This window comes from Astatotilapia calliptera, chromosome 12, assembly GCF_964374335.1.
Source record: "Astatotilapia calliptera chromosome 12, fAstCal68.1, whole genome shotgun sequence".
Taxonomy (NCBI): Eukaryota; Metazoa; Chordata; class Actinopteri; order Cichliformes; family Cichlidae; genus Astatotilapia; species Astatotilapia calliptera.
The window spans coordinates 17,944,842-17,968,159 of NC_137433.1; the positions used below are offsets into that span (position 1 = coordinate 17,944,842).

General features: G+C 41.3%; 1 protein-coding gene across 5 annotated transcripts in view; it reads right to left on the reverse strand.

The window, feature by feature from the left end:
• Window positions 1-5,164: 5,164 nt before the first annotated feature.
• The window catches only part of LOC113033075 (uncharacterized), a 308,229-nt gene continuing 290,075 nt past the window's right edge, over window positions 5,165-23,318 (reverse strand). For 3 of the 5 annotated variants that reach the window (XM_026186380.2, XM_026186378.2, XM_026186384.2), the window contains exons 8-14: window positions 22,491-22,528; window positions 16,749-16,869; window positions 14,412-14,524; window positions 14,010-14,058; window positions 9,667-9,797; window positions 6,688-7,098; window positions 5,165-6,584 (exon numbers count right to left, since the gene is read on the reverse strand). In XM_026186380.2, coding sequence (XP_026042165.2) covers window positions 6,210-6,584; window positions 6,688-7,098; window positions 9,667-9,797; window positions 14,010-14,058; window positions 14,412-14,524; window positions 16,749-16,869; window positions 22,491-22,528 — 1,238 coding nt within the window. In that variant the 3' untranslated portion in view covers window positions 5,165-6,209. The remainder of the gene's footprint in view (window positions 6,585-6,687; window positions 7,099-9,666; window positions 9,798-14,009; window positions 14,059-14,411; window positions 14,525-16,748; window positions 16,870-22,490; window positions 22,529-23,318) is intronic. The other 2 variants (XM_080309087.1, XM_026186379.2) reach the window with 2 other exon arrangements.

Here is a 23,318-nt window from a genome sequence, read left to right on the forward strand (position 1 = left end):
AGATTTATGAGCAAACCCACATCCATTAATCCATTGTTGATTTGCTGTGGCTGCCCCGCAGGGCTTTTGGGATCAGATATCATACAGTACTGAAACTCACCCCGTTGTGCAGAAGCAGAGACACCCTCACTGGTGCTAAAAATGTTGCACAATGATTTAGGAAATGAAGTCTTCCTCAGTGTTTAAATTCATTGCACATTTCAAATGTCTGCATCTTCAGAACCTGAAAGATACGCACTGACAGAAACGATGCCTCTTACATTAAAAATGACAACATAAAAGTGAGTGACAACCCATATAGGCCTCAGTATCAGTGAATTAGAGCGACTCCACAATGTGATAATGACCCAGGCTGCAGGGAAATCTCATCAGCTCTCTGCAATCAATTTAACAGTGTTTACAAAGCCACAAGCTGAGGCTTGTGCTTGGGGACGAAGCACTGGTCACCTGGTGTTCCACCGCTAAGCTGGCCTCTCCTGGGTAAACCTCCACAAAGCCCCCTCATGTCTGACACCACCAGGTCCTTCAAATACTCCTCTCAGACAGAGGATTAGGTAATCTCACCATGATACTGTCTTTTTCTCTATTTCTATCATTTTCCCTCTCTTTTTGACACACTCTCTCTATCCCCCTCTTCTCATACATTACATCCTCCTTACCTTTCTGCCTCTCTCCTTCTGGCCTGTTGAAGAGCTTGTTCTACTCATGGCACATCTATCCTCGGGAGTCCTTACCTTCTTAAGTGCCTCCAGAAAAGGTTAGTTGGCAGGTAATTGTCCAGTTGTGGCTAGGCTTATCTTAATTGTAGGTGCTTAAGTGCAAGCTACACTTCCATTGATGGAGAGTTTTGCGTCAAGTAATGGGAGGAGACAAGAGGATGATATGAGGAAAAGATTTAGCATTTTAAAGTGCCTGTGACATTTTTCCTATGGATACTTGTACATTGTGCTTCGGAAATGTGACATAAAATATTTATTCAAATCTATTATTTGATATGAATAATTTTTATATATTTTTTTTCCTAAAAATCTTTCCCTAAGCATCAGTGGATAATTTTATTAGAGCTAACCCTTAATGAAATGCAATGCTCACAGTGCAAAAATCCAAAAGACCAGGTCTTCAGCTGTTTTAAATCTATACTATTAACCATGTGATCATACATATATCCATGTCAATAGGAAGCTTTAGGGGGGTTAGTGTTTGCGTTGCCCCAGCCAAAGGTCATGACTGACCAATAAAATATTTCTAAAGCACCATCAATAACTCAGACATGTAGACTAATACAGTATTAGACTGTGGGAAGGCAGAGGAGACCTGCTGTGCTTGCTTCAAGCAGAATGAATGGACCAAAGGCCAAAAGGTTACTGGACAGACTTATGCCTGGTGCCCCTGCACCCCCTCATATGCGCATTTGATAGCGACAGGGGCAATTATAAAGGTATACTTCAGTAGGTCAAATGGGAGAGGGCAAAGTGCAGAACCTTAAAAGCACTGGCTGGAGTCAAAGGTTATGATGCACATAGGGCTTCATAGAGTGTGCCGAGTAGGGATAATGGAATCAAAGCAATAAAGACACAGTGATATATTCTCTTCATTTATGTGTATTTTCATAGATAGACACCTAGACAACTAAGAATCACTTGTGATCAGACTCTCAAACTAAGGCATTAAATGTTTGGATTTCTCTTTGCAGTGTGTGCATTCATATACTGTATGCATTCTGCGGAACCATCAGACTGAAAGGCTATTAAATATGAATAGTCCAAGGTCATGGAAGGTCGTGGCACACATTTAGCATGAGTGACCAATGCCAAATTTAAAGGTCAAAGTGGAATTGCTTGAGTCGGAGCAACACGACGTTTGCTCTTCCACATTTATGAATCCCATTGGTGGTGATTTATGGAGGGGGATAAATGTATGGACAGGAAGAAAACACTCTCTTTCTCCTACCCTGTCAGACTCAGTAAATACACTACTCAGTCATATCACTCACCATTTCACAGTGAATCGCCACTGTATGCTTCCTGCTCGGATTAAAAACTGTCTTTGTCTTGTCTTGCCTCCTCCCTCCAGCTCTGGGGAACACACTGGAGGTATTGTTGCTATTCCACAAGACTATATATTAGCATTTCAGACAGCTGTGGTACAAAAGTAGTGTTCAAAGTCAGTGGTGTGCTTTAGTTTTGTAACAATTCCGTTGGTAGATTTGATGCTGTAACAACCATGCACAATAGAAGTCCTCGAATGAAGCCAAAAACACTCTAATCTGCTATTTTATAAAAATCTTTATTTTTATTTCAGCCACTATATATTTCTAAACCCCTTTTAGAAATAACTGCCATCCCTTTTTCGTTTTTATAGCCTGTTTTTCATGAGTTTTGTTTACTGTCATTAAGATTCCAGGTCATTTAAAATTGCTCATGTTGTAGCAGGTCACATGCTTATCCAGCAAATCATTGGTAATTAGGAGCAGTTTTCACTCCTCTGTCCTCTTCTACAGCGAGGCTGTACACCGCATTTTGCAGCATCAGCCTTGCTTTGACTGGGCCAGCAATTAACTCAATATCCCAGCTTTTAGAGTTTTGTAGGCCTTTTGAACGTGAACATGTTCCCCATGTATCTTTGGCTCTTTAAATGTGAAAACCAGCCCGGCAATGGTGCACCACAGCCTTTTGCGAACTGCCCCCAAGTGATTCAGAATCCGGCCAGAGAAAAATTCGAAAAGAAAACATGCTTTTGAACTGCCGGCCAAAACGGAAACATGGTCTAGTAAGCTGCTTTTTAACCTGGACCATAAAGATCTATTTTCCTTTCCTCCAATGGTAATAAATTTGCTTTTTTCCCTTATTACACATATTATATTTTTCCATGGGAAGATCAAAGGGTGATAATGCGCAACACCAGTGCATATTACTTGACACTTTACATTTAGTTCTCCATTAGTGTACAGTTCAGGGTGTTTGCAGGTTCAGGATGCCAAAGATTCTTTTAATAACAGTAAACCTTATAGCAAACCAATCTGATGATTTTTCTTGGAAAAAAAAATCACCTGCATTTCTTCCTTGTTTCGACTTACAGGTGAGCTGTGAGGATCGCATTCTTACCATTTTAATACCAGCATTGGCGTTCCCCCACACTCCAGCATTTACACCATCCTTCCTTCCCTGTGAGAACATTTCCAAAGGCCGTTTATATACAGGACAAGTCCTGTGCGATCTGTCACATTCATCTCTATTTCACATTCACCATGGGGCATTTGAACCACATCAGAATCTATTAACGTCATGCAGATCCAGCCCCTGCTGACAACACAAATCATGATAAGATGGAGCAGTGACTCTATAAACACCCTCGCTTATATATCACATCATATGAGCTGGACTGGAAGGCAGATCTCACTTGTCGTCTCTGTGTGATCGTCTATTCATGCGGTTGGACTAAAGATATGAATATCATTACATCACTATCTTAAACTTATGTCACCCAACCTCAATCAAACAATGGATATAAACAGCCCTGCGTGTGTTTATCTGTGAGAGCATCCGTCACTCTGCAGTCGGATTTCCAGCTCAACTGCTTGTGAGGACAGATTTATGCTGTAATGCATCAAATCAACAGACCTTTACAGTAAAATATGACTTTATCAATAGGCCTGATCAATAGTGCATGCGAGACGCTGTGTAATTATTACAGAGGTCTGTATCAATAAAACTGTCGTGCATGAACTCCTGCTAAAGGCTACTGAGCTGGGAGTCACAGACTGTCAAAGAAAGGTTTGAGTCTTGGCCCTGACATGTTTTGATTACTGTACGTAAGGTCATGTTGTTAATGTAATATAAACTGTGAGTACACGGTTGGCTGAGATCAAATTCAGGGTTGGGAAAGTTTTACTATAATATTAAACTACTGCATAGCAACTTGTCTAGAAGTAAATTTAAATAGTGTTTTATTTAACAATTAATAGTGCCAGGCCTATTTAAAAACAGTCATTGTGAGCGAGTGTCTTTGCATCTCTGCCGACAGTAGAGATTATAAATGATAGAGACGAGCATGACTGTCTTTACTGGAGTGAGGATCATTTGTCCTGAAGCAAGGCAATCTAAAAGTTGAAGAAAGACTGTCAAAAAGAGCTTTGTATTACACTGTGGTGGAAGCACTCTGCATTAACACACATTCACATACAGTCACATACACACATACAGTACGCCACAGAGACAGCGCGTGAGGCAGGGACCAATGAGGCAGTTTATATCGGGATTTTGTTTCACAGCCATGGCCTCCTGGGAGAGAGGGGTCTGCCAATAACACTTAAGAGACAGAGCAGGAAAAGTAAGTGCTTTTATTACAGCTCATCACTCATGTAATTTCTGGCAGCATTTGTGATTACAGATCAAGTGATTGACTAACTACACATTCGGCGGCTGAGTTATGAACCGGGTGCCTACCATTCCAGCCCCAGCAGATTCTCAGTGTCAGCTGTAACTCATCTTCTCCCAGGGTGCTAAATCAAAGAGCACACCGCAGCTGGAAGAGTTAAATAATAACTTGAGCTTTATTGTAAATCTGCCAAAAATTAAACCTGCACCAACGTCATCCTGGCCCTGATGTTGTACTGCGTGGGGTGAAGAGGCTGGATGGAGGGGATCAATAGAGGCCCTGATGGAGGTATTGATGGATGACAGGTGAAGTGGGTGTGTACGTGTGTGCGCGAGCGCATGCGTGTGTATAAGGGGTGGGATTGAATCACCCCGGGGTTAGGTAGAGAGCACCGGTCAGGGTGTTTAATCGACAGGTCTCACCTTGAATCGATTGGCAGGAGTCTCGCAGGGCAAAGACGTGATACACACACAATCAGCACTAACTCACACCAAAACAAACCGTAGGGAGTGGAAGAGAGACGTGGGTGGATGTCTCAATGCCATCAGTGCTGCCTTCCTGCAAGTAGTTGCTGGGCTTGTTACTTGGAAACAAATTTAAGACTCAATTTAAAGGCACTTTTTAAATTTTACTTGTCAGTCTCGAACATTACCATTCCTTTACATACCTTTGCTTGGGCGCACCAAATTTGCAGTGGTATAGTAAATGTATTAAGCACTTTTTCAAAGAAATAATGAACTTTGCATGTATTTGTCTAATTTTCCAGTAAAAGCCAAATACTATACAATGTCTTACAACATTTCTCAAAATATTTTTATTGAGTGATTGTGGATACAGTTTATGGAAAAAAAAAGAAGAAGAATTGAATACAAAATTGAATACAAAACAAAACTTCTCATGTTAGAACATAGGTAAAGAAAAAACAAACAAACAAAAAAATTAACAAAAAAAACGCAACCCAGGAGTGGCAATTAAAACTAACAAACCCTTTCCTTACAAACAATTTCTTGTTACAACAAAAATCACAACTTACAATAACTGAATACAACTAAAAAAAAAAAAGCCAACTTGTTACATGACAGACAGGTGTTTTTAAAGGTGGATGATAAAAGGTTTTGCACTAAGCATTTAGTTAAAGAGCCAGTTTGCATACCACAATATTAAAGGACACACTGACAGACATGAAACAAGACAACAAAGACAAAGAGCAAGCTCACATTATCTGTGCAACAAATCAATTTCCTCAAACTGAAAAGAGCCACAGTGGCAAACACATGTGACTCATACCGAAGAGACGGACAGCCATGAAAATGCCTCACCGTGAAAATGTCTTACAAGAGGCCAAGATCCGAGAAGGCGTTATGTCTTTAATAAACAACATACTGTAAGCATTAAAATGAATGTGGCGCAGTGTGTAGGGTAAGAAACAACCTTCTCAAGTTCTGTTGAAATGATGTGATTCAAGGTCTCAGCATTTTCTACACACGGTTTTGACTGTAGGGCATTAGACAAAAGTCTAATGCCTTCAAATAAGGTCAAGTTTCAGGAGTGTTGTTGACTGAGATGGCTTATCGGAGGAACGTACTTGCCAAATCAGAATGTGTGATCACAGGGGTAAATTGGACCCTATTAATGCTCATCTGGACTCTGTTTTGGAGAGCTCCTCCAGAGCAGAATGTTGTTTTTGCAAGCAAAAATATTTAGCTTTACATCCATTATCAAGTAGATAACAGAGAGCACAATTCCATAGCCAGTGATTTTTTTGCGGCTTTTGGTTAAGAAATATACATGTTTAGGATAACAAAAAAAAGTTGCATACATATTCACTTGGTTCACTGGTGGGCAGAAGTAGACCTGTGAATTCTTGGAGTAATGCCAAAGGAAAAAGCTTGTCTTCTGTTTGCAGAGCACTTTTTAAATGGCTTAGATGAAGGAGGAGTTTGAGAAAGAGAGGTTTCAACCTGCGATCTCAAATGGGAGGAAGGGAATGTGTGAACTTGCTGTCCAGAGCTAGAGATTGAAGAAGATCTGTAAATGGAAGACTTAAGGCCACTGTGTGGTCCCGTTCTTGGATGGTGACAAGAGGTTACAAATTGAGTTCCAGGACATTTCACAGGAGGTCTGGGTGCAGGCCTGAGCTCGGGGCTCTGCAAAATGCTGCTGCCGCCTTCAGATTTTTGGACTGATTTGGTCAGATATGATCTTCTCTGAAAAGATAAAGATTTATGAAAATATAAGTACAATATATTGTGACAAACTGGAAAAACTGGAGTTGTAGTTTTGTTTGTGATGACTATATAAATAACTCACCTTTTGAGCCCCAGATGAAATTCTGCTTTGAGCTTGTTGTCCCTTTGATAGCTGGGGGAGAGTGCCAGCAGTGGGCCTGCATTGCTTGCCGTCTGACCTAGGTAAAAGATGCAGTGTAGTGAAGACTACGTGAAGACTGCCTTGACTATTTCTGCATGTTCTGCTCCTTGGCTCAAACCGCACTGCTGTCTGACAACCCTCTGTATCATCCCCCTGCTTGGATTTGATTGATGAGTGGCCACTTCCTGTCCCATCCGTTTCTGTTGCAGACATTGCCTCATCTGTGTATGGTTTTTGTTCATGTCTTTCTTTTTCCTCTGCACTTTCACTTTCTTCATCTGTCTCTTGCTCCTCAAAGCCTTCTGGACTTTCCGAACCTTGAACCAGTTTGTGTTTGACATGTCTGGAGCCCTGTCAGGTGGATACACACAATCTTTTAAGTTGTTTTTACTATGATATGGGTAGTAATATTGTACAGTCAGTTTCATTGTAGAGTAAACTTATAGGAAACAGAGAATTTCAGCAATAGACATCAATATTTATCTTTGTCATATAACATGTATTGCAGTCAACAATGTGCTCATTTATGAACACTTGTTTGAGTCACTTAAAAAAATATAGACTAACACCTTGTGTTCTGTCAATTCATCCAAATCTTCTAGACTTGCTGAAACTTAGTGTTGTGCACATTTCTGGGAAGCCAGTGTAATGTTCTTCATGTTTGGAAGTAATGTATGCATTACTATGGCATTACTAATGTGGTTACTTTATTGTTTTTTGTCATTCTGCTATAATGGACTACATTTTAAAATTCAGCAATCACATTACAGTCACTAATCCCTTTATTATTTTGACAATTTAAGTTTCAGCTTTCTCTTTCTGTACTGAGAGACCCTGGAGCACATCTGTGCCAGTGCGGCAGTACCTCTGCCCAGTAAAAGATCATCACTGCCAGGAACACTTCCTGCCCTGACATAAAACTGGGAGGGGAAAGCTGATTCAGGAAAGCAAATTAAGTTTCTCGAAATGCCTGTTAAAACAACACTGAGGCCAAACATGGTGCATTGGACAAACTGTATCTAATCCCTTTATAACAAAGAGATATTTGGCAATGTTAAATATTTAGCTGATGTGTGTATGTGCATGTGCATGCTGCATGCCTTAGATGTGTATATATGGAGGTGAGAGAATGTCCCTGGAAAGGTTGCCTTCATCAGTGCGCAGTGTAATTCTAATTGGCTTTATTAGAGGGCTTAAATCTAATACCATCTCTGTGCCCTGCCTAAGGCTTTGAGTGTGTGTTTGTGAGTGTGCACCTCTTTTTTTAATGTTTATGCCTCAACAAATTTCTTACAGAACATTTACAGAGTAACATACATGAGTAGATGGACTAAAACAGCTCTATCAGACGGTGGAAAAATACAGTTACATTCCCTCCTCTAAATGAGCCTGATGCAGCGTATTTCTCCAGTCTGAGAGTAGAGCCCCAGTCAATAGGCAAATACAGCATTTAGACGTTCAAGTTCATTGAAATAGCTGCACTGTAGCTCCAGATGTAATGATACAGACTTAAGGCAAGAGAAAGCAGCATGGAACTGCTCATTTGACCCCATTTAAAAACTTGATACCAATTAGAGAGTTCTGGGTGTAAATAATTTAGGAGATCTCTCTCACTGAACACACAAATAATGTTATGTGCATGCACACATATATGCACATGGATGTGCATGGGCTCTGAAACACACTAAACTACGAATATATGCACACTCCTGTGCGCGCACACACATGTACGTGCGTAAAGATTCCGCTGTGCTCTGGAAACAGACTTCTTAATGAAGCCTTCCCGAAGTGAAAGTAGAGCAGAAATACATACTGGCCCATTTCTGCCTTCAGTACACCCTCCTCGCCTCTCTCCTCTCTCCCTCGCTCTCCCTTTCCCTCACCTTCTCCACATCATTTGTTTTATGCATGTTTCATTGTCTTTCTCTTTTGTCTCAATGAGTTAAATCACAACCCCTAATTTATGGCTACAGGCAAAGACACTTCTACAAACAAACTGGCTGATGAGAGGGGATGACTGAAAACATACGCGCTGAGCGGTGTGTGTAAATCTTAAAATGTCTGTTACTGTCTTTTTATCTGTGGTTATTTACATAAGAAATGACAGCATGTGTAAAAGAATGACTGCGATGCAAAATGAAAAAGGCTGCGCGCTCGAGGAGAGGGGAAGTGAGCAAGGGGGGTGAGAGAGAGTAAATCCAGTGACACTGAGTGGGGAGCACTCAGGTGTGGTGAGAGGATTATACAAAACCCTGAGTATGAATGACAGTAAACACCTGAATGACAGAGAGACGGGGAGGGGTGGAAGTGTGTGTGTGTGTGTGTGTGTGTGTGTGTGTGTGTGTGTGTGTGTGTGTGTGTGTGTGTGTGTGTGTGTGTGTGTGTGTGTGTGTGTGTGTGTGTGTGTGTGTGTGGCTTTGCGTGACAGTTTAGTGGCCTTCACTGATATTCTGAGAGGTAAGTGAATATATATTCACTCTGATGTTTTCACAACTGTGCTGCCTACTTAAGTAAAACTTGCTCTATTGTATCCATAGTATATACATTATGTCTCTCCCCCTCTCTCTCTCTCCACATATATATATATATATATATATATATATATATATATATATATATATATATATATATATATATATATATATCATAAACTACTGATATGTTCATTTACACCATGCATAAAGAAACTGAAACTATTAAATGCAAAGCAGATTTGAGCAGCAAATGATGGACGGACGATGAGGATGTCAACAAGGCAGGCAGGGGCAGGGAGTGTGGAAGAGAAAGATATCACTCAGGAAAAATCCACGGCAAGAGATAGGGAGCTGTTGGGTTAGCGAGTCAGTTAGATTTAGCTTTACAGTATGTAAGTCAATAAAAAGGCTGTAGTGCAAGAAAGAAGAGATATGTTTATCTTACCTGTGCCGTGTTTTCTTTCTCTGTGTGCTCTATTGGTGAGGGTTTTCTGACAAGGTCTCTGAAGTGAGGAAGGTCTCTGAAGTGAGTTTGAGTTTCTGGGTGAGCACACTGTCTGTTCTTCTTTCTGCTCTCTGAAGCACAAACACCTCTCAGCAATTTCAATATACGTTATAATACCTTTTTATGTTCCAAAACTGCATGTGTATGTTCTGTAGTCATCATATAGAGAAGCTGGGCGTCAGTTTCTAATTCTGTGCTGCTAAATGAAGTGTCAAACTTTAGAGCCCCAGTGATTTTTTTTTGTTAACCTGAATAGTTAAGTTGGAAGAAACAATTCTTTTTTCTACATGCCATTAGCAGGAGTGCCACAGCACACTCAGCTCCTGTTGTGGAAAGCTCAAATGTGTTTTTAACCTCTGGCTTAAGGTTAAATTCAGAAGACAGCAATGCATGTTGATTCCTGGATCTCCTCTTAGTGAAATCCCTCACCTCTAGAGCTATATCACTGTACAGTGCTGACTCTACATGAAGCGTGACCCCGTTTCCCCCACGGCGACCCCCTCCTTCCCTTCACAGCGTTGGAAGATAGAGGAGCACAGGGGAAGGCATGCCAAGGCAGTAGACACTTTTAAGCAAAGATTAAAGGTTTTTCTTTTTAATCAGTCATTTGGCAGCAATGTTAGCATTTCACCCTGGTGCTGCTAAGGATCAATTTTTAATGCTGCTGTGCACAGAGCAGACAGGGTGATTGGCAAAGGAGAAGCTATTTACAAAGGATCTATTTACAAATTTTCCATAGAAATATGCAGAGGGCACAATTGACATCTCTTACAGAATTTTAAATAAGCTCTTCTTTTTTTTTTACTTTGTCACAAGGTGCGACCCCTTAGCGCCTGATCATCACTTCAGTGTGCGTGCGTGCATGTGTGTGTGAGTTTGTGCATGTGGGTGCACAGACTCACAAATGCCTCACATATAAGAATAATAAAGCAACATAACTCTCTCCCTTGTGTTGCATTATCTTCATTTCTCCATCGTATGCTGCCAGGGGCTGGGTAACTAGGTCAATCAACCCTGGTGTAAACACATCACAACAATCCACCAAGAACATGCTAATGACAATGACTGCTTTTTAATTTATATCTCTCAGTCTCTCACTCTTCAGTTTCAGTAATACTACTTGACGGATTTCAGCTTAATATTGCATCCAGGTAAGCAAAAATTTTGGTAAATAGGAGGTAGTTATCTACTATACCTACTGGGCTTAAATATAAAATTGCCCCAATCAGCAATAACTAAAAAAAACCCAATCACTTCATGTTAAGAAATGCTTCTTCGCGGAGGATTCACAACAAATCAACTTCAACCTGCAGTAAATGTCAGGCTGTGTTTAATGGTGGCAGGTGTACAGGACAGAAGTGAGTCTTACACAAAATACAGCAAGCAAGTAACATCTTCAGAACTATACAAGTTCATCTCTGTGCAGACCCGACACCGGTGCCCTCCATGCATCCATCTTTAAGTCTACCCATGAATCAATCCATATATTCATCCATCCATCCATTCATTATGCAACCGCCTATTCATTCCTTATCCAACCATCCATTCATTCATGCAGTCAAACAGCCTTCGAGCCAACCAACCCACACACCATTGATCCAATGATTGACCCTGCATTGGGTAGATCAATACTCTCTTAAATGGCATAGTTGTAAGTGCTTAGGCACAATGGCAAGGCATTGTTTGTGTAGTTAATTTCCAAGGTAGCAAGGCCGTGCAGGGCTCTAACCAAAGTCAACTCTCTTTTATTCTCCACTTACACGATAACGTCAAAGCAAAGAAAGGGGGCACTGAAAAAGATATTGAGCAGAAAGCATCCTGTACACATGCAACAAAAGGGGCAGTGTTCCATGCAAAACTACTTGTAATGACCCAAGACTATTAGATGCTCCAGATAAAGATGCCTGTGGGTACAGCAGGTTTACAGACACATTACTGTACTGTCACACATGCAACTAGACAGGCAAGAGTAATAGCAAACATTTAAACATTTATAGATGAAAGAAATCATGATGCACATCACTGTAATGAGGTGCAGGCTGAAGGTAAAGTTAAACGAAACCATGACACATTTCACCTCGACACTGATATTATACTACACCGTTGATTTAATAATAATAAAAAAGAATTACCATACATATCACTAGTAAAGGTATTACTTAAACAATATTAACCTGAAGTAGCAGTAGTAGTAGTAGTACAGACTCACACCCTGTATATCATTGTGCAGCCTAATGTGGCTTGGTGTGCATACAGAAACTGTGATGGGTTAGAGCTGGGGCCGGGTCTTGGCATTAAATGAGTGGGACTCTGACAAGTCTTGGAGTTCTGTCACTGCAGTTCACAGGTCTTGTTAGCCAAGGTGTCGGCAGGGGTGGAAATAGCTGTGTGTGAGTGTATCTGTGTGTGTGTGAGAGCTGAACATTAGACAGCACTCCTACCTCCACCTCCTCACCTGACACCAGCAATAAAACTAAACAGGCCAAGGTGCTATGCTGTGTGCATGTGTGCGTGCGTGTGTGTGCGAGTGTGTAACTGCGTGTATGGATGTGCACATGGGAAAAGGGGGCATGTGTGCTGCAGGGTTGTTGTTGTTGCTGTCACCAATTTGCCGGGGCCTCCAGACGGGAGTAGGAGCAAGGTGACGGAGCTGTGGCTTGATAAACACAGAAGCCCTGCTTCGATTTCCCATCCAGTCCACTTTGGAAACACATGGCTCTTCTTGGGCGCTCTTGGCCCAGGGAAGAAGAGAGTCGCGGTGGGGGGTGGGGGGCAGCAGGGGGAGAGAAGAGGGAGAGCCACAAGAGAGACACAGTGATGGGCATGTAGTGAAGGAAAATAGCAGTCAGAAAGAAGGCAGAGAGAAGAAGTGATGGAGGGGAGGTAATGTATGTGGTACAGCTAGGAAGAAGGTAGACAGAGGTGACAGGCCTGGTGGAATCAGCTCAGGTGTGCAGAGGGAGAAAAAGAAAGATTAAGAAAGGAGAGGGGAGGAGGGGAGTGATGTGAGAAATTTGAGTGAACCTCTAAACGTCTTACACTCTCAAAAAGATAGACACATACAGTCAACCGTCTCTTCACAGTGTGCTTCTTTCAATCTTTCACTCTTTCGGTCCCTCCATCTCTTTCTCTTTTGCCTGAAAAAAAACTTTGCAGTGTTCCGCTTTTCATATGACATCAGAAGTTTAAAGACCAGCTCCAGCTGGAGGCGCAGAGGAGTGTCAGTGAGGGAGGTGGGGCACTGAGCTCCCCTCTGCCCCCCTAGAGAGTTAAGGAGATCACATTTTAACCCCCTCCAAACCCCACCCTGCTGCTCCTCTCCTCCATGCCTTAACACCAACATAAGAGGACAAGTGTGGGCTCTAAGCACCAGTGATCAAACACGAGCGGCTGCTGGGTACGCTAGGCTCAGGACTGTTGGCCTAATAGGATTGGAAGCCCCCAGGTGAGCCAAAGGACACCTCCAATCAGTGTGATTAGCCAAAGGCTGCTATAGCACCGACTGATTTACAGTACTAAAAAGGATCACATTGGTTGTGAAGAATGCAAGCAAGTAATGGAGTGTAGTGTCATGGTTGAATGCGCATGTCAAAGTGTTAGGCTGGAATGGCAGAGTTTAAAACTGCATGTAGTTTTAATGTGTCAGAACGATCTCGAGGTTTTGACTGTTTGCTAATCATTATTAAGTTCACAGAAGCGTATAATGTGCAGAGCTGAATAATAATCTTGGCTTTCTGGCTATGTGTAAAAAACAGAGTAGGCTGTGCATCTAGGCACATGGCCTTAATACAAGACTGCTCAAGCACAGGCACACATAAATGTGGATTTCTATGAGTAAAGTCTCGCCATCCACATGTTTACTAACACATACATGAACGGACAAGCACACGAGCAACATGCCCAGATACGCACTCACAGACAGGCTTTTATAAACTCATCAAATCCAAAAAACAATTACCAGAGACTGAGCTCATCACTGACTAAGCAAAAGTCATTCAGCGTGTAAAACACACAATATAATTAGCACACATCAAGCTGCTGGGTCCTACTGTGCATTAATGATGCTTCCCTCTGAAGTGAATTATGGTTCGATGAGTGAGAAAGTGAGTGAGGAGGGGCTTTGAGGAGGAACAAGACATCATTTGGAGAAAAGGATGAGGAAACCAGTGCGGAGAGGAAATACCTGAGGTTGACTGGTTTATCTTTAGTGACGCAGTCTAACTGCCCCAAGATCAATTAAACGGAGAGACATGAATCTTTGGGAATGATGACGGGTTACTCACTTGTGGTGAGAGCCATGATGTGCCATGCACCACAGGCAACACTGATCACCTGTGAAAAAAAATCAAATGTTTTTAAATTTTAAAGTAGTGCGAAAATTCCAAAGACATAGCTTAGCTTTGACGTTTTTCCCCAAAAATTACTTGATGTTGTAAATTTGTATAAAAGGATAAGACAGTGAGAAATGAGACTCACAAAGATGCCTAAGACCTTTGCTACATATTTTCATACTTAATATAGCACTGATCTACAGCTCTTTGTGCAAGATGAGGTCATAATGTAAGCCTGCAGGAAGTGTAACTTCTAAATCAATGGAAAGCAATGCAGTGTGGACTTATCTTTTAAGAACTTACAAATATCCAGATAAAAATCATTTCTCTGAAAACCTTGAGGCACAAACGCACCTTTCGGCCAGCTAGTGGAAAAGGCTGGGGGGTCGAGAGCCCTTTGGGGCCTGCATGATATGTGACCCGGGAAACACAGGGGATCTGACCCCAGAGAAGCAGATCTCCACCTGCTAAAGAGAGCAAAAAAGAGGCAAAAGTTCTGAAGATAGACCAGAACACATGCAATTTCACGGTGCCACAAGGGAAATAAAATATGAAAAATGAAATGACCTTACAGACTTTTTGTTTCTCATTCTAACTAGTGTATTAGCTGCTCCTAAACATCAGTCCCTGATCACATTTTTACCACACGCACACGTGCACATGAGATCAACTTTCTTCCCTCACCACTGAATGGAGAGAACACATTCTCAGTTGGCACCTATTGAAAAAAAACATATACATAATATGTGCTCACCTACTGCAAACACTCCAGCATCCACTCATACTAACTCAGTCTGGCTTTTTAAACCCACCACTAATAAATTTATATTTACTGCCTGCATTGAGGACTTTTAAATTATGGCGTACAATAAACCTGGCACACACATCTCAAAAGCTCTTTCAGGGGATGTTAAAGCAATATAGTAAGCAATTTTCCAAAGTGGATTACAAATTTCACATCCAGGTTTTATTGCACATTACGATAACTTAACCACATCTAAATGTTCCGCATAAATGGGAAATATGTGCTGCTTAATATGCTATTTTTCATTTTTTAAGAAGCGCTTTGCAAACCCTGCCAAGCGAGGGAGCCTGCTGGTTTGTGTGGTGGGGGAGTCAATAATCTTTATGAGGTGGATTTTAATTACAAGGAGATAACTGAGTATCCTCCTCACGGCAAGCCTCCATCAATCTCTATTCTGCATCAAGCTGTACATAGCCTTGGCACACACGCACACAGGCATGCACGCACACACACACACGCTCGCACGCACACACATGCAGACGCAGATACCCTTTCAGACATGATTGATCAATCAATCAATCAATCAGTAATGTATTATTTTCATCTCAGTGAAGCAAACCTTATAAAAGCATATGAGACAGGCATTTCTGGATGGCATTTTACAACAGATGCAGCACTAACACATACATGTACATACACACAAAATACAAACACGCAGACACGTTTACCGAGACTCTGGCAGAGTAATCCGGCTAAAAAAGGTTAAGGCTGATGTTTTCCGTACGAACGACAGTCTGTGAAAGGTCAGATCAATCATGTGCTAAGCATGTCTCGTAAGCAATCCATAAAGCACTTGTTTTAAATAATAACATTTTATAGATCACTTAAAGACATAACTGTACCACAGGCAGGTATGGCCTCATGTGCCAAATGGTCTTCAGAGAGCCAAGAATTCAAATGGAACAAACTTAATATATGGTGAGTGCAGCTCATTTAATGATCCGGTGGCATTTCTAGTGAAACCGTGCACGCAGTGCCAGCAAACGTCTCCGTTCAACAATAGGCAATTCTTTTCTCTGAATGTTGCAGCATAGCAGTAGCATGTAAATGTGCCTTTCACTTGAAACAATTACACTGCCTTTTCTCTTTATGCAGAAGATGTTACGTTGGCCATGTAACCGCTTTAATTCCTGCTGAAGAAGAAGCAGTTGCCTGACACTTTGCAGTGGTGTAAATGTAAAAGCGAGCACATGGTTCCCAGCAGCGGCACGTGAGAAAATAACGAATAAGAGATGAGTTAAGAAATGATCTAGCGCTACCTGTTTTCAAACTTAGCAAAGAGTTTCAGCTTTTCAGGAATTACAGTAAAGACGACCAGGCCAGAGGGAAAGATGACATTTGCTTGGTGTGCCTCCTTATCTCTCAGTTGCTATGGCGGCAGTCTGAGATCTGAGTGGGGTAGTTTAGGGATAACTACTTGAATAACAAATCAATTCATTTTGTATATCACCTAACGGAAGAAGCTGAAACTGGGTGCAGTGCTGTGCAGTTTCATTTGGCTTAAGAGATATTGAGAGCTAATGAGGTTGAATTTGTGCTCCGAGTGATGTCATTTGAGGACACTGAATCCTTGTTGTGTTAATTAAAACTCAACGAAATAATGTAGATGAAAAATTTGCATGGCTCAAAGCCACAGTGAGGGGTACTACTGGGAAAATAAGGGTTTCAAGTTAATAAGTGGTTTTTATATATTACGTAGAGTGAATACAACTTTTAGGACTTTTTAATCACAATGAGAGATATTTGCAGTGACAATTAGACATTGAGGGTTTTAGTTAAGTAATGTTATTTAATTGGACTTAATGCTTTCAGGCCAAAATAATACAGCCGCAGGAAAGATAGGATCAAACAGTGGTCTTCTATTGCATTTTGGATGTCTGGCTCACCTGTGACAGCTGCACTGTAGCTGTCCCCAGCTCGTATCTGCGAGACCTCAGAAAGCTGTGAAGAGTTGAGAAGGCTAGGAGTCGATACGTGCAGTCTGTCCTCTCCGAGTCCAAGCTGTCCCTGCAAGTAAAATAGCGATACAGTGTAAGTTACAGAAGTAGAATAAACATTAAAACAAAAGCCATTTCACTGCTTACAGATAGGATGTGTCACTATTTAACTATTCCTATAATTTTACCATTTTGCAGGCAGCAGTAAGTCTATCTTTCATCTGTTAAATCATGCTGCCCTGCCATTGCAAAAATGAAAAGATGGTTGTTATATTTGTCAAAGAGGACTTGTAGATCACCTGCTGAGTGTCATGAGCGCATTCCTGTAAAGCACTGTTATAATATCTGCTGTGTACTGCATAAATGAGATGGGCAACAGGCAATTCATCTTGGTTCAAATCGCTGTCTCTAAGGAGGAAGCACTATTTTAAAAAAAGCACACAGCATTTTTTTTTCATTTGATTCATAAGTCTACTTCTTTTTATGTTTCATTTACCACCCCTATCCAGCACAGAGCCTTAATAGCCATAGCATCTCCCACAGTACAAAAGAAGGCTTTGTTCCTAATTTACATCTTTCTGTTTGTTACACATTGTGAGGGTGTTCAGTTTGACTCCTGTCAGTTGCCCTGCTCCTCTCCGCTCCTGCAGAGATAAAGGCTTTCTGCACTGTGCACATCGGCATGCCCTGGCATATGTCTGAAAGTGAGCACAATATGTATGGGTTACTTTTGAGTCTATGTGTGCGCCATGCAGTAATCGGAGTCTTTAATTGGTTATTCATATGCGCGCTACTGTGAGGATTTGTAGATGCGTGGCAGCATATGTTCCTGCTGTGAGTGTGTGCATCTAAGTATTTAAGGTGTGAATGTCATTGTGCTTCCATCAGAGTGTGCCTGTGAAAGCTTACTTGCATTTAGGTGCACTAAGTGAACACATGTGTCCGTACCTGTTTGTGCGTCTGCATGTGTTTGTACTTGTTTAAGTGTATTTTTGTGTGTCTGAGTGAATGAGCACTGTCAGGTGCTGCTCCATGCTGTGCCAGCTGCATCTGGAGCCATCTGTGTTGGGGCGCAGTGGGAGGGGAACGGATGACTTTAATGTACTTGAACCCCAGACAGACCTTTCCCAGACAGTCGTCAGTATGAAACCAAGACAACTGGGCCCAGTCAAGCTGAACTGGCTGATCTGGATGGTGAGCAGGAGACAGATGCTTTGGTTACACTGTAACCCCCCGGTCAGACTCACTAGGGAACCTTTGGCAGTCAGATACACACAAACACTACAATGTGTTTGTTTCAATAATAGAATAACACTGCTCTATATCGGAGAACACTCTCACCTCATTTTAGATGTCAGCCAACTTTCTACAGTACAATCCAGGTTTATTGTGTTTATTGCAAACATGCATGTATATGAAGCTGACAAAATCACAAGATTTAATTTATACTTCATTTGAGTTATCAGTTTAATGAACAAATTCAATTCCTTTCACAGTAATTAGAGCACATGCTATTGTGTTTCTTATGTTTATCAGAGAATTCAGCTCAGATTGCTGCTTTAGAATTTATGTAGCTACAACTGGAGAACATGCTGCAGGACTTGTTTCCCTGTGTTTTTCACTTAATAAGTACAAAGACATTGTAGAACAAATTAGGTACAGGACATATGGCATGAAAGAAAAGAAGTTAGCCACACTGGCCTATAGACCAGTTGGTGACCCTCTGGCAACCTCTGCTACCTATGGCAAAAATGTGTCTTCTGCAAGAGGAATGATGCACTAAAAAAAAAGAAAACCTTGTGATTGCTTTGATCACTAGCAAATTGCTTTAGTTACCCACAGTTTACATGGAAGATGCCGTCTCATCTGCAAACACTCATTAATTAACCTCTAAGTGAAAGTGTAACTCAAAAAAGTTACACAGTAAAAGCATTTCCTGCTGAAACCAACATGTTTCAATGGTGCAACTTTGAATTTAGTTTTAGATAACCAACTGTCTCCATTAATGGTTTGCATGGGACTCACACGGTTTCACAACCACTTAGTGAGCACTTGATGAGTGTTTGTAGACTTGTCATTGTCTTCATGCAAAACACAGGTAATTTGCTAATGGCAAAAGCAATCAAAAGACGTTTTTAATTGTGACTGCAAAAATGCATAAAATGTACAACTATTTTTGTGACATTTGTGCATTCTTGGGCTTTGGTTGTCAGGGTATTGCAGCACCCACTTGTTCTGAATTCTCTATCATACAAGAAAAATAAAGACATATCCATTCAAAATGACAACCACAGTCAACACTTTACCCACAAAACTAAAAACAACACAGTATGTCAACACATAATGCGCCACCACAAAGACAACACAGAGGCCTCGTAATGATCTTGCAGCAACAATATGACTAGTGAAGCACAAAATCAATTAATGCAGCAGTAGAATCAATAGGTGTCTCTCAGCCTGTATGTCCTGCAGTTAATTAATAAACAAAAAGGACATTAAGCAGTAGAGCATCAGAGTGTGGCAACGACTATCATCAGTCACAATGTGTGTACTGATGGCATTAGCAGGAAGGGAAAAGAAAAACATAGACAGATATAAATGTGAGCATGGTGAAAATACCAAACACACCCACAGGCAAAGATGCTTACACTATGTACACATACATTTGAGGGAATGAGAATACATAAACGCACACTACACAAGCATGCATGAACACACACTAATGCACAAACAAACTCCTCCACTTTCACACACTTCCGTGCAGGGAAGGACCTGCAGATCTATAGAATGAAAAAGGTTCAGTTTACAGCTGAATCCCAAACTGTATTAGCATCAATTTGGAATAGGCCCAAGGTTCGATGAGGCCTGAACTGTGTTGGAACAAGGCCCAGGGCTTCTACCACCATAAGGATGGCTTGTTTATTATTTACTATGTTGGATGAGTCACCCTCATTACAATATATAAAGGATTGCAGTAGACAGGCTAAATAGCCACACTGATCTGGAGCTATACATTACTTTTCTGTTGTAATTCTCAATTTTGCCCAATTAAAAACAATTCTTTAAAGGATTTTTAAAGTTTTTAAAATCATTGGTAATAATGTTCTGTAATTTGCAACTCATCTCATTCTCATCTCCTCTCGTTTGGTGCCTGTACGTTAAGAGGGTTGTTTCCCTACACCATTAAGGTTGGGGAATGGGTGTTAGCGCTTATGTGTTGAATGAGAGTTCAGAGTATTCAACCTTCTTGGAGTTCCTAGGCATGATGCTGGAAGGTGGCCCAGCCCAGCACTACACTGCCATAGAGGATGTAGGGAATAACAGTGACCTGGGGGCCTGTGACTGGGAGGAATGGCCTGCTCAATCTAAACCTGAGGGGCGTTTTGTTGTTGGGCTTGTTAACCACAGTTTATCCATTACAAACACCATGTTAGGGCAAAAGGGTTTTCCTAAATGCACTTGGCACAAGAAAGCCCTAGGTCAGAGGTAGGTGATCGATTTTGTAACTGTATCATCAGAACTATAGTCATGTGTCTTGGACACTTGGGCGAAGGGAGGAACTGAGCTGTTAACTGCTCCCCACCTGGTGAGGTTGGATCAGGTGGTCCAGTAGGATGCTGGACAACCCTAATGTACCAAAATGCATAATGAGGGTGTGCTCGTCAGGCAGAGGAGCTTTTCAATGCTCCTGCAGAACAGCAGTCCAAGAAAGCTTGGGGACACTGAATCAGAGTGGACCACGTTCTGTGCCTCCACTGCACAGAGACGGGGGCTGCAGGATGGTTGGTGTCCGTCATGACGGCAACCCCTGAACCAGATGGTGTACACTGGAGGTGACGGCAGCCATCAAGCTGTAGAAAGACTCCTACAAGGCTTGATTAGGTTGTTGAACTTAAGGAATTAAGTCAGTTGACCCTGCTATTGCACAATTGATATCAGGAAACAGCACAAGGCTTTAAAATGTAGATTTTCTGTATTTTCCTGCATTAGGGTCATGAAATAAGTTACACTGGGTTCGGTTGTTATTTATTTAATCCAAAGAATGGGGTGTATGTCAAAGCAATGGTTTCTTCCACAAAATGAATGATATATCAATTTTAGCTCTCTACTTGCCTTGACGCTTATTTGCTACCACCGTTATTCTGTTAGCAGATTGATTCTGGCTGTGGCACCTGCTCTCTGACATCATTCAAATTCCTTCTCACCTCAATCATGTGATACCAAGCAGGCCGTCTGTCTTTTAGTTTCAATAGGAGGAAAACAATGAGATTTCTATCTGTAATACTATTACTACCCTTAAAAGGGTTATAGCTGTCTGGGTTTACCTTGGTAAGGCAAGAGAACTTTATTAAGTTTAAGACCTTTTGTTTTTTTCATTTTTTCTGCTTCTACTGATACATAAGAGCCTTTAAGCCCCAGAGAGAAGATATCAGCCTACTAAAGAAAAAAAGTTTAAGATGTCCCCTCATTTCACTTCTTCCTGTGCAAAAAAACAAAGTGTTATCTCTCAGAAGGTGGAACCTTTCTGATTTTTTTTAATGTGTTGACGGGAGTGGTTTTGGTGTGGCACTATGCGGCTGATTACAGGGGGAGACTTAATCAGGTGGTGCAGTCTGTCGGGGGCCCCAGGGGCCGAGAGTGTGCTACATCCTGTCAGACTACACAGAGAAACAATCAATCATCAGAATGGCTCCAAGACAGAAGAGAGAAGAGGAAGATAGAAGAGATGGAAGAAGAGTAGGGAAAAATGGAAGGGAAAGAAGCAGTAGAGGATGAGTGAGGGAGGACACTCGACGAGAGAAAGAACATCATGGAGGAAAGAAAAACATTGTGTCCTTGCAGAGACTAACTTAAACTTATAAAGGCATTACAATGCTTATGAAAACCCAATGAGTGTAGTTAGACTAGGAGCCATCCTGCAATGTAAGAATGTAGTGCAGAAGCCAGGCACACGTCAAAGCTGATGTCTAACATTTTTATTGCGCCGCCTCCCTAACCTTCACCTACATGTTTGTTTCACTGTCCTGGCAAAGCCTCATCCTGTCACATTGTAAACACGATCGCATTTTGGCCATGGTTTCAAACATCCCCACAGATAAACACCAGAGCCAAGAGGAAAAAGAACAAGTGAGAGATGGGAAGAGAGAGATTGAGGTAGGCCTAGGTTTTATACTCTGTGGGCTTTGTCTGAGGGCTGTGTAATGATGCAGCTCTTTAAAGAACATCTTAAATAAAAGGCCAGAACAATCCTTAGTGACAGGTGGGATTTTTTTATCTAAAAGAGGAGTAGGATGGGGCCAGCTAACACACGTACACACATACACATACTTTTGGCTATGCACATTTGAAGGGGCATGCTCATATATAAACATCAGAGGGTCCCATAAAAAGGATTTCCTGTTCTGCCTATGTGAAGCAGAGGAGTCGAAATGGACAAACAGCAGAGCCTATAAAGGTGATTTATAGAATTGAAATAGATGTGCATTCTTGGCACACCATAAAGTATATTAAGTGCTCAAATGGAGCGCTTGGAGACAAAAATGTTTTAATCTACAATTTTCTCCAATTATCTCAAAACAGGACAAAGTTAAAATGACACAAAGAGAACATGACATGAACAAAAAAGCGTGGAGTCCAGTTCTAAGTCTGCCAATCCCAACAGGACCAAAAGTGGAAAAATGTTTGGCTTACCTCTTGCCCCATCCCCCAGGAGAAGACATTCCCACCATCTGAAAAAAAAAACAAGTGAGAGAGAGAAAGACAGCGTGAGGAAGAGAGAACAGAGTAAACCAAACAGTCCACAACTCAAGCGAGGCAACAAATATAGAAAACTGAGGTTAAAATAGAAAAGAAAAAGATAAAAGAAAAAAAAACGAAGGGAGAGAAGGGAAATGCGCAGCTGACAAAAGTGGCTCAAGTATCATACATCAAGCACTTGTTACCTCTCCCGGTGCTTGTGATTGCACATGACTGCAAACAAGTCAGTGATAAAAATCTGAAGAAAGATGAGACCGATCGGGCTGGCTTTAAAGATCATCAATCACAGCCCTGTAAGCTCAGATATTATTAGTTCAAGTAAAGCTGCACTCTTCCATTTTATGGACATCATAAAAGACTTTGGGGGTGGGGGTATATAAAGGTGGAGTGTTGGAGATCCCCCAGTGTTTTAACTAGGACTGGGATGAATGTGTTTGGAAAAGCAGACCGGATGGATGGACAGCTCTAATGTAGTAATGTTAACTGAATCACTCACTCTGGACTGGGTTCCCCAGGGGAAGGAATGCAGGATGGGAGTGTAAGGCCAATTACAATATGTTAGACTTAGTGAAAGTGTATAATAATAAAAAAAAAAATAATAATAATCACAATAATAATAATATGATAATGATAAACAACATGCATGTTTGCACAGCATCATTTGTGAATATGTTTTATGAACTTTTTAGCATTTATAGTGTAAGTGGGAAATTATACACACACACACACACACACACACACACACACACACACACACCAACA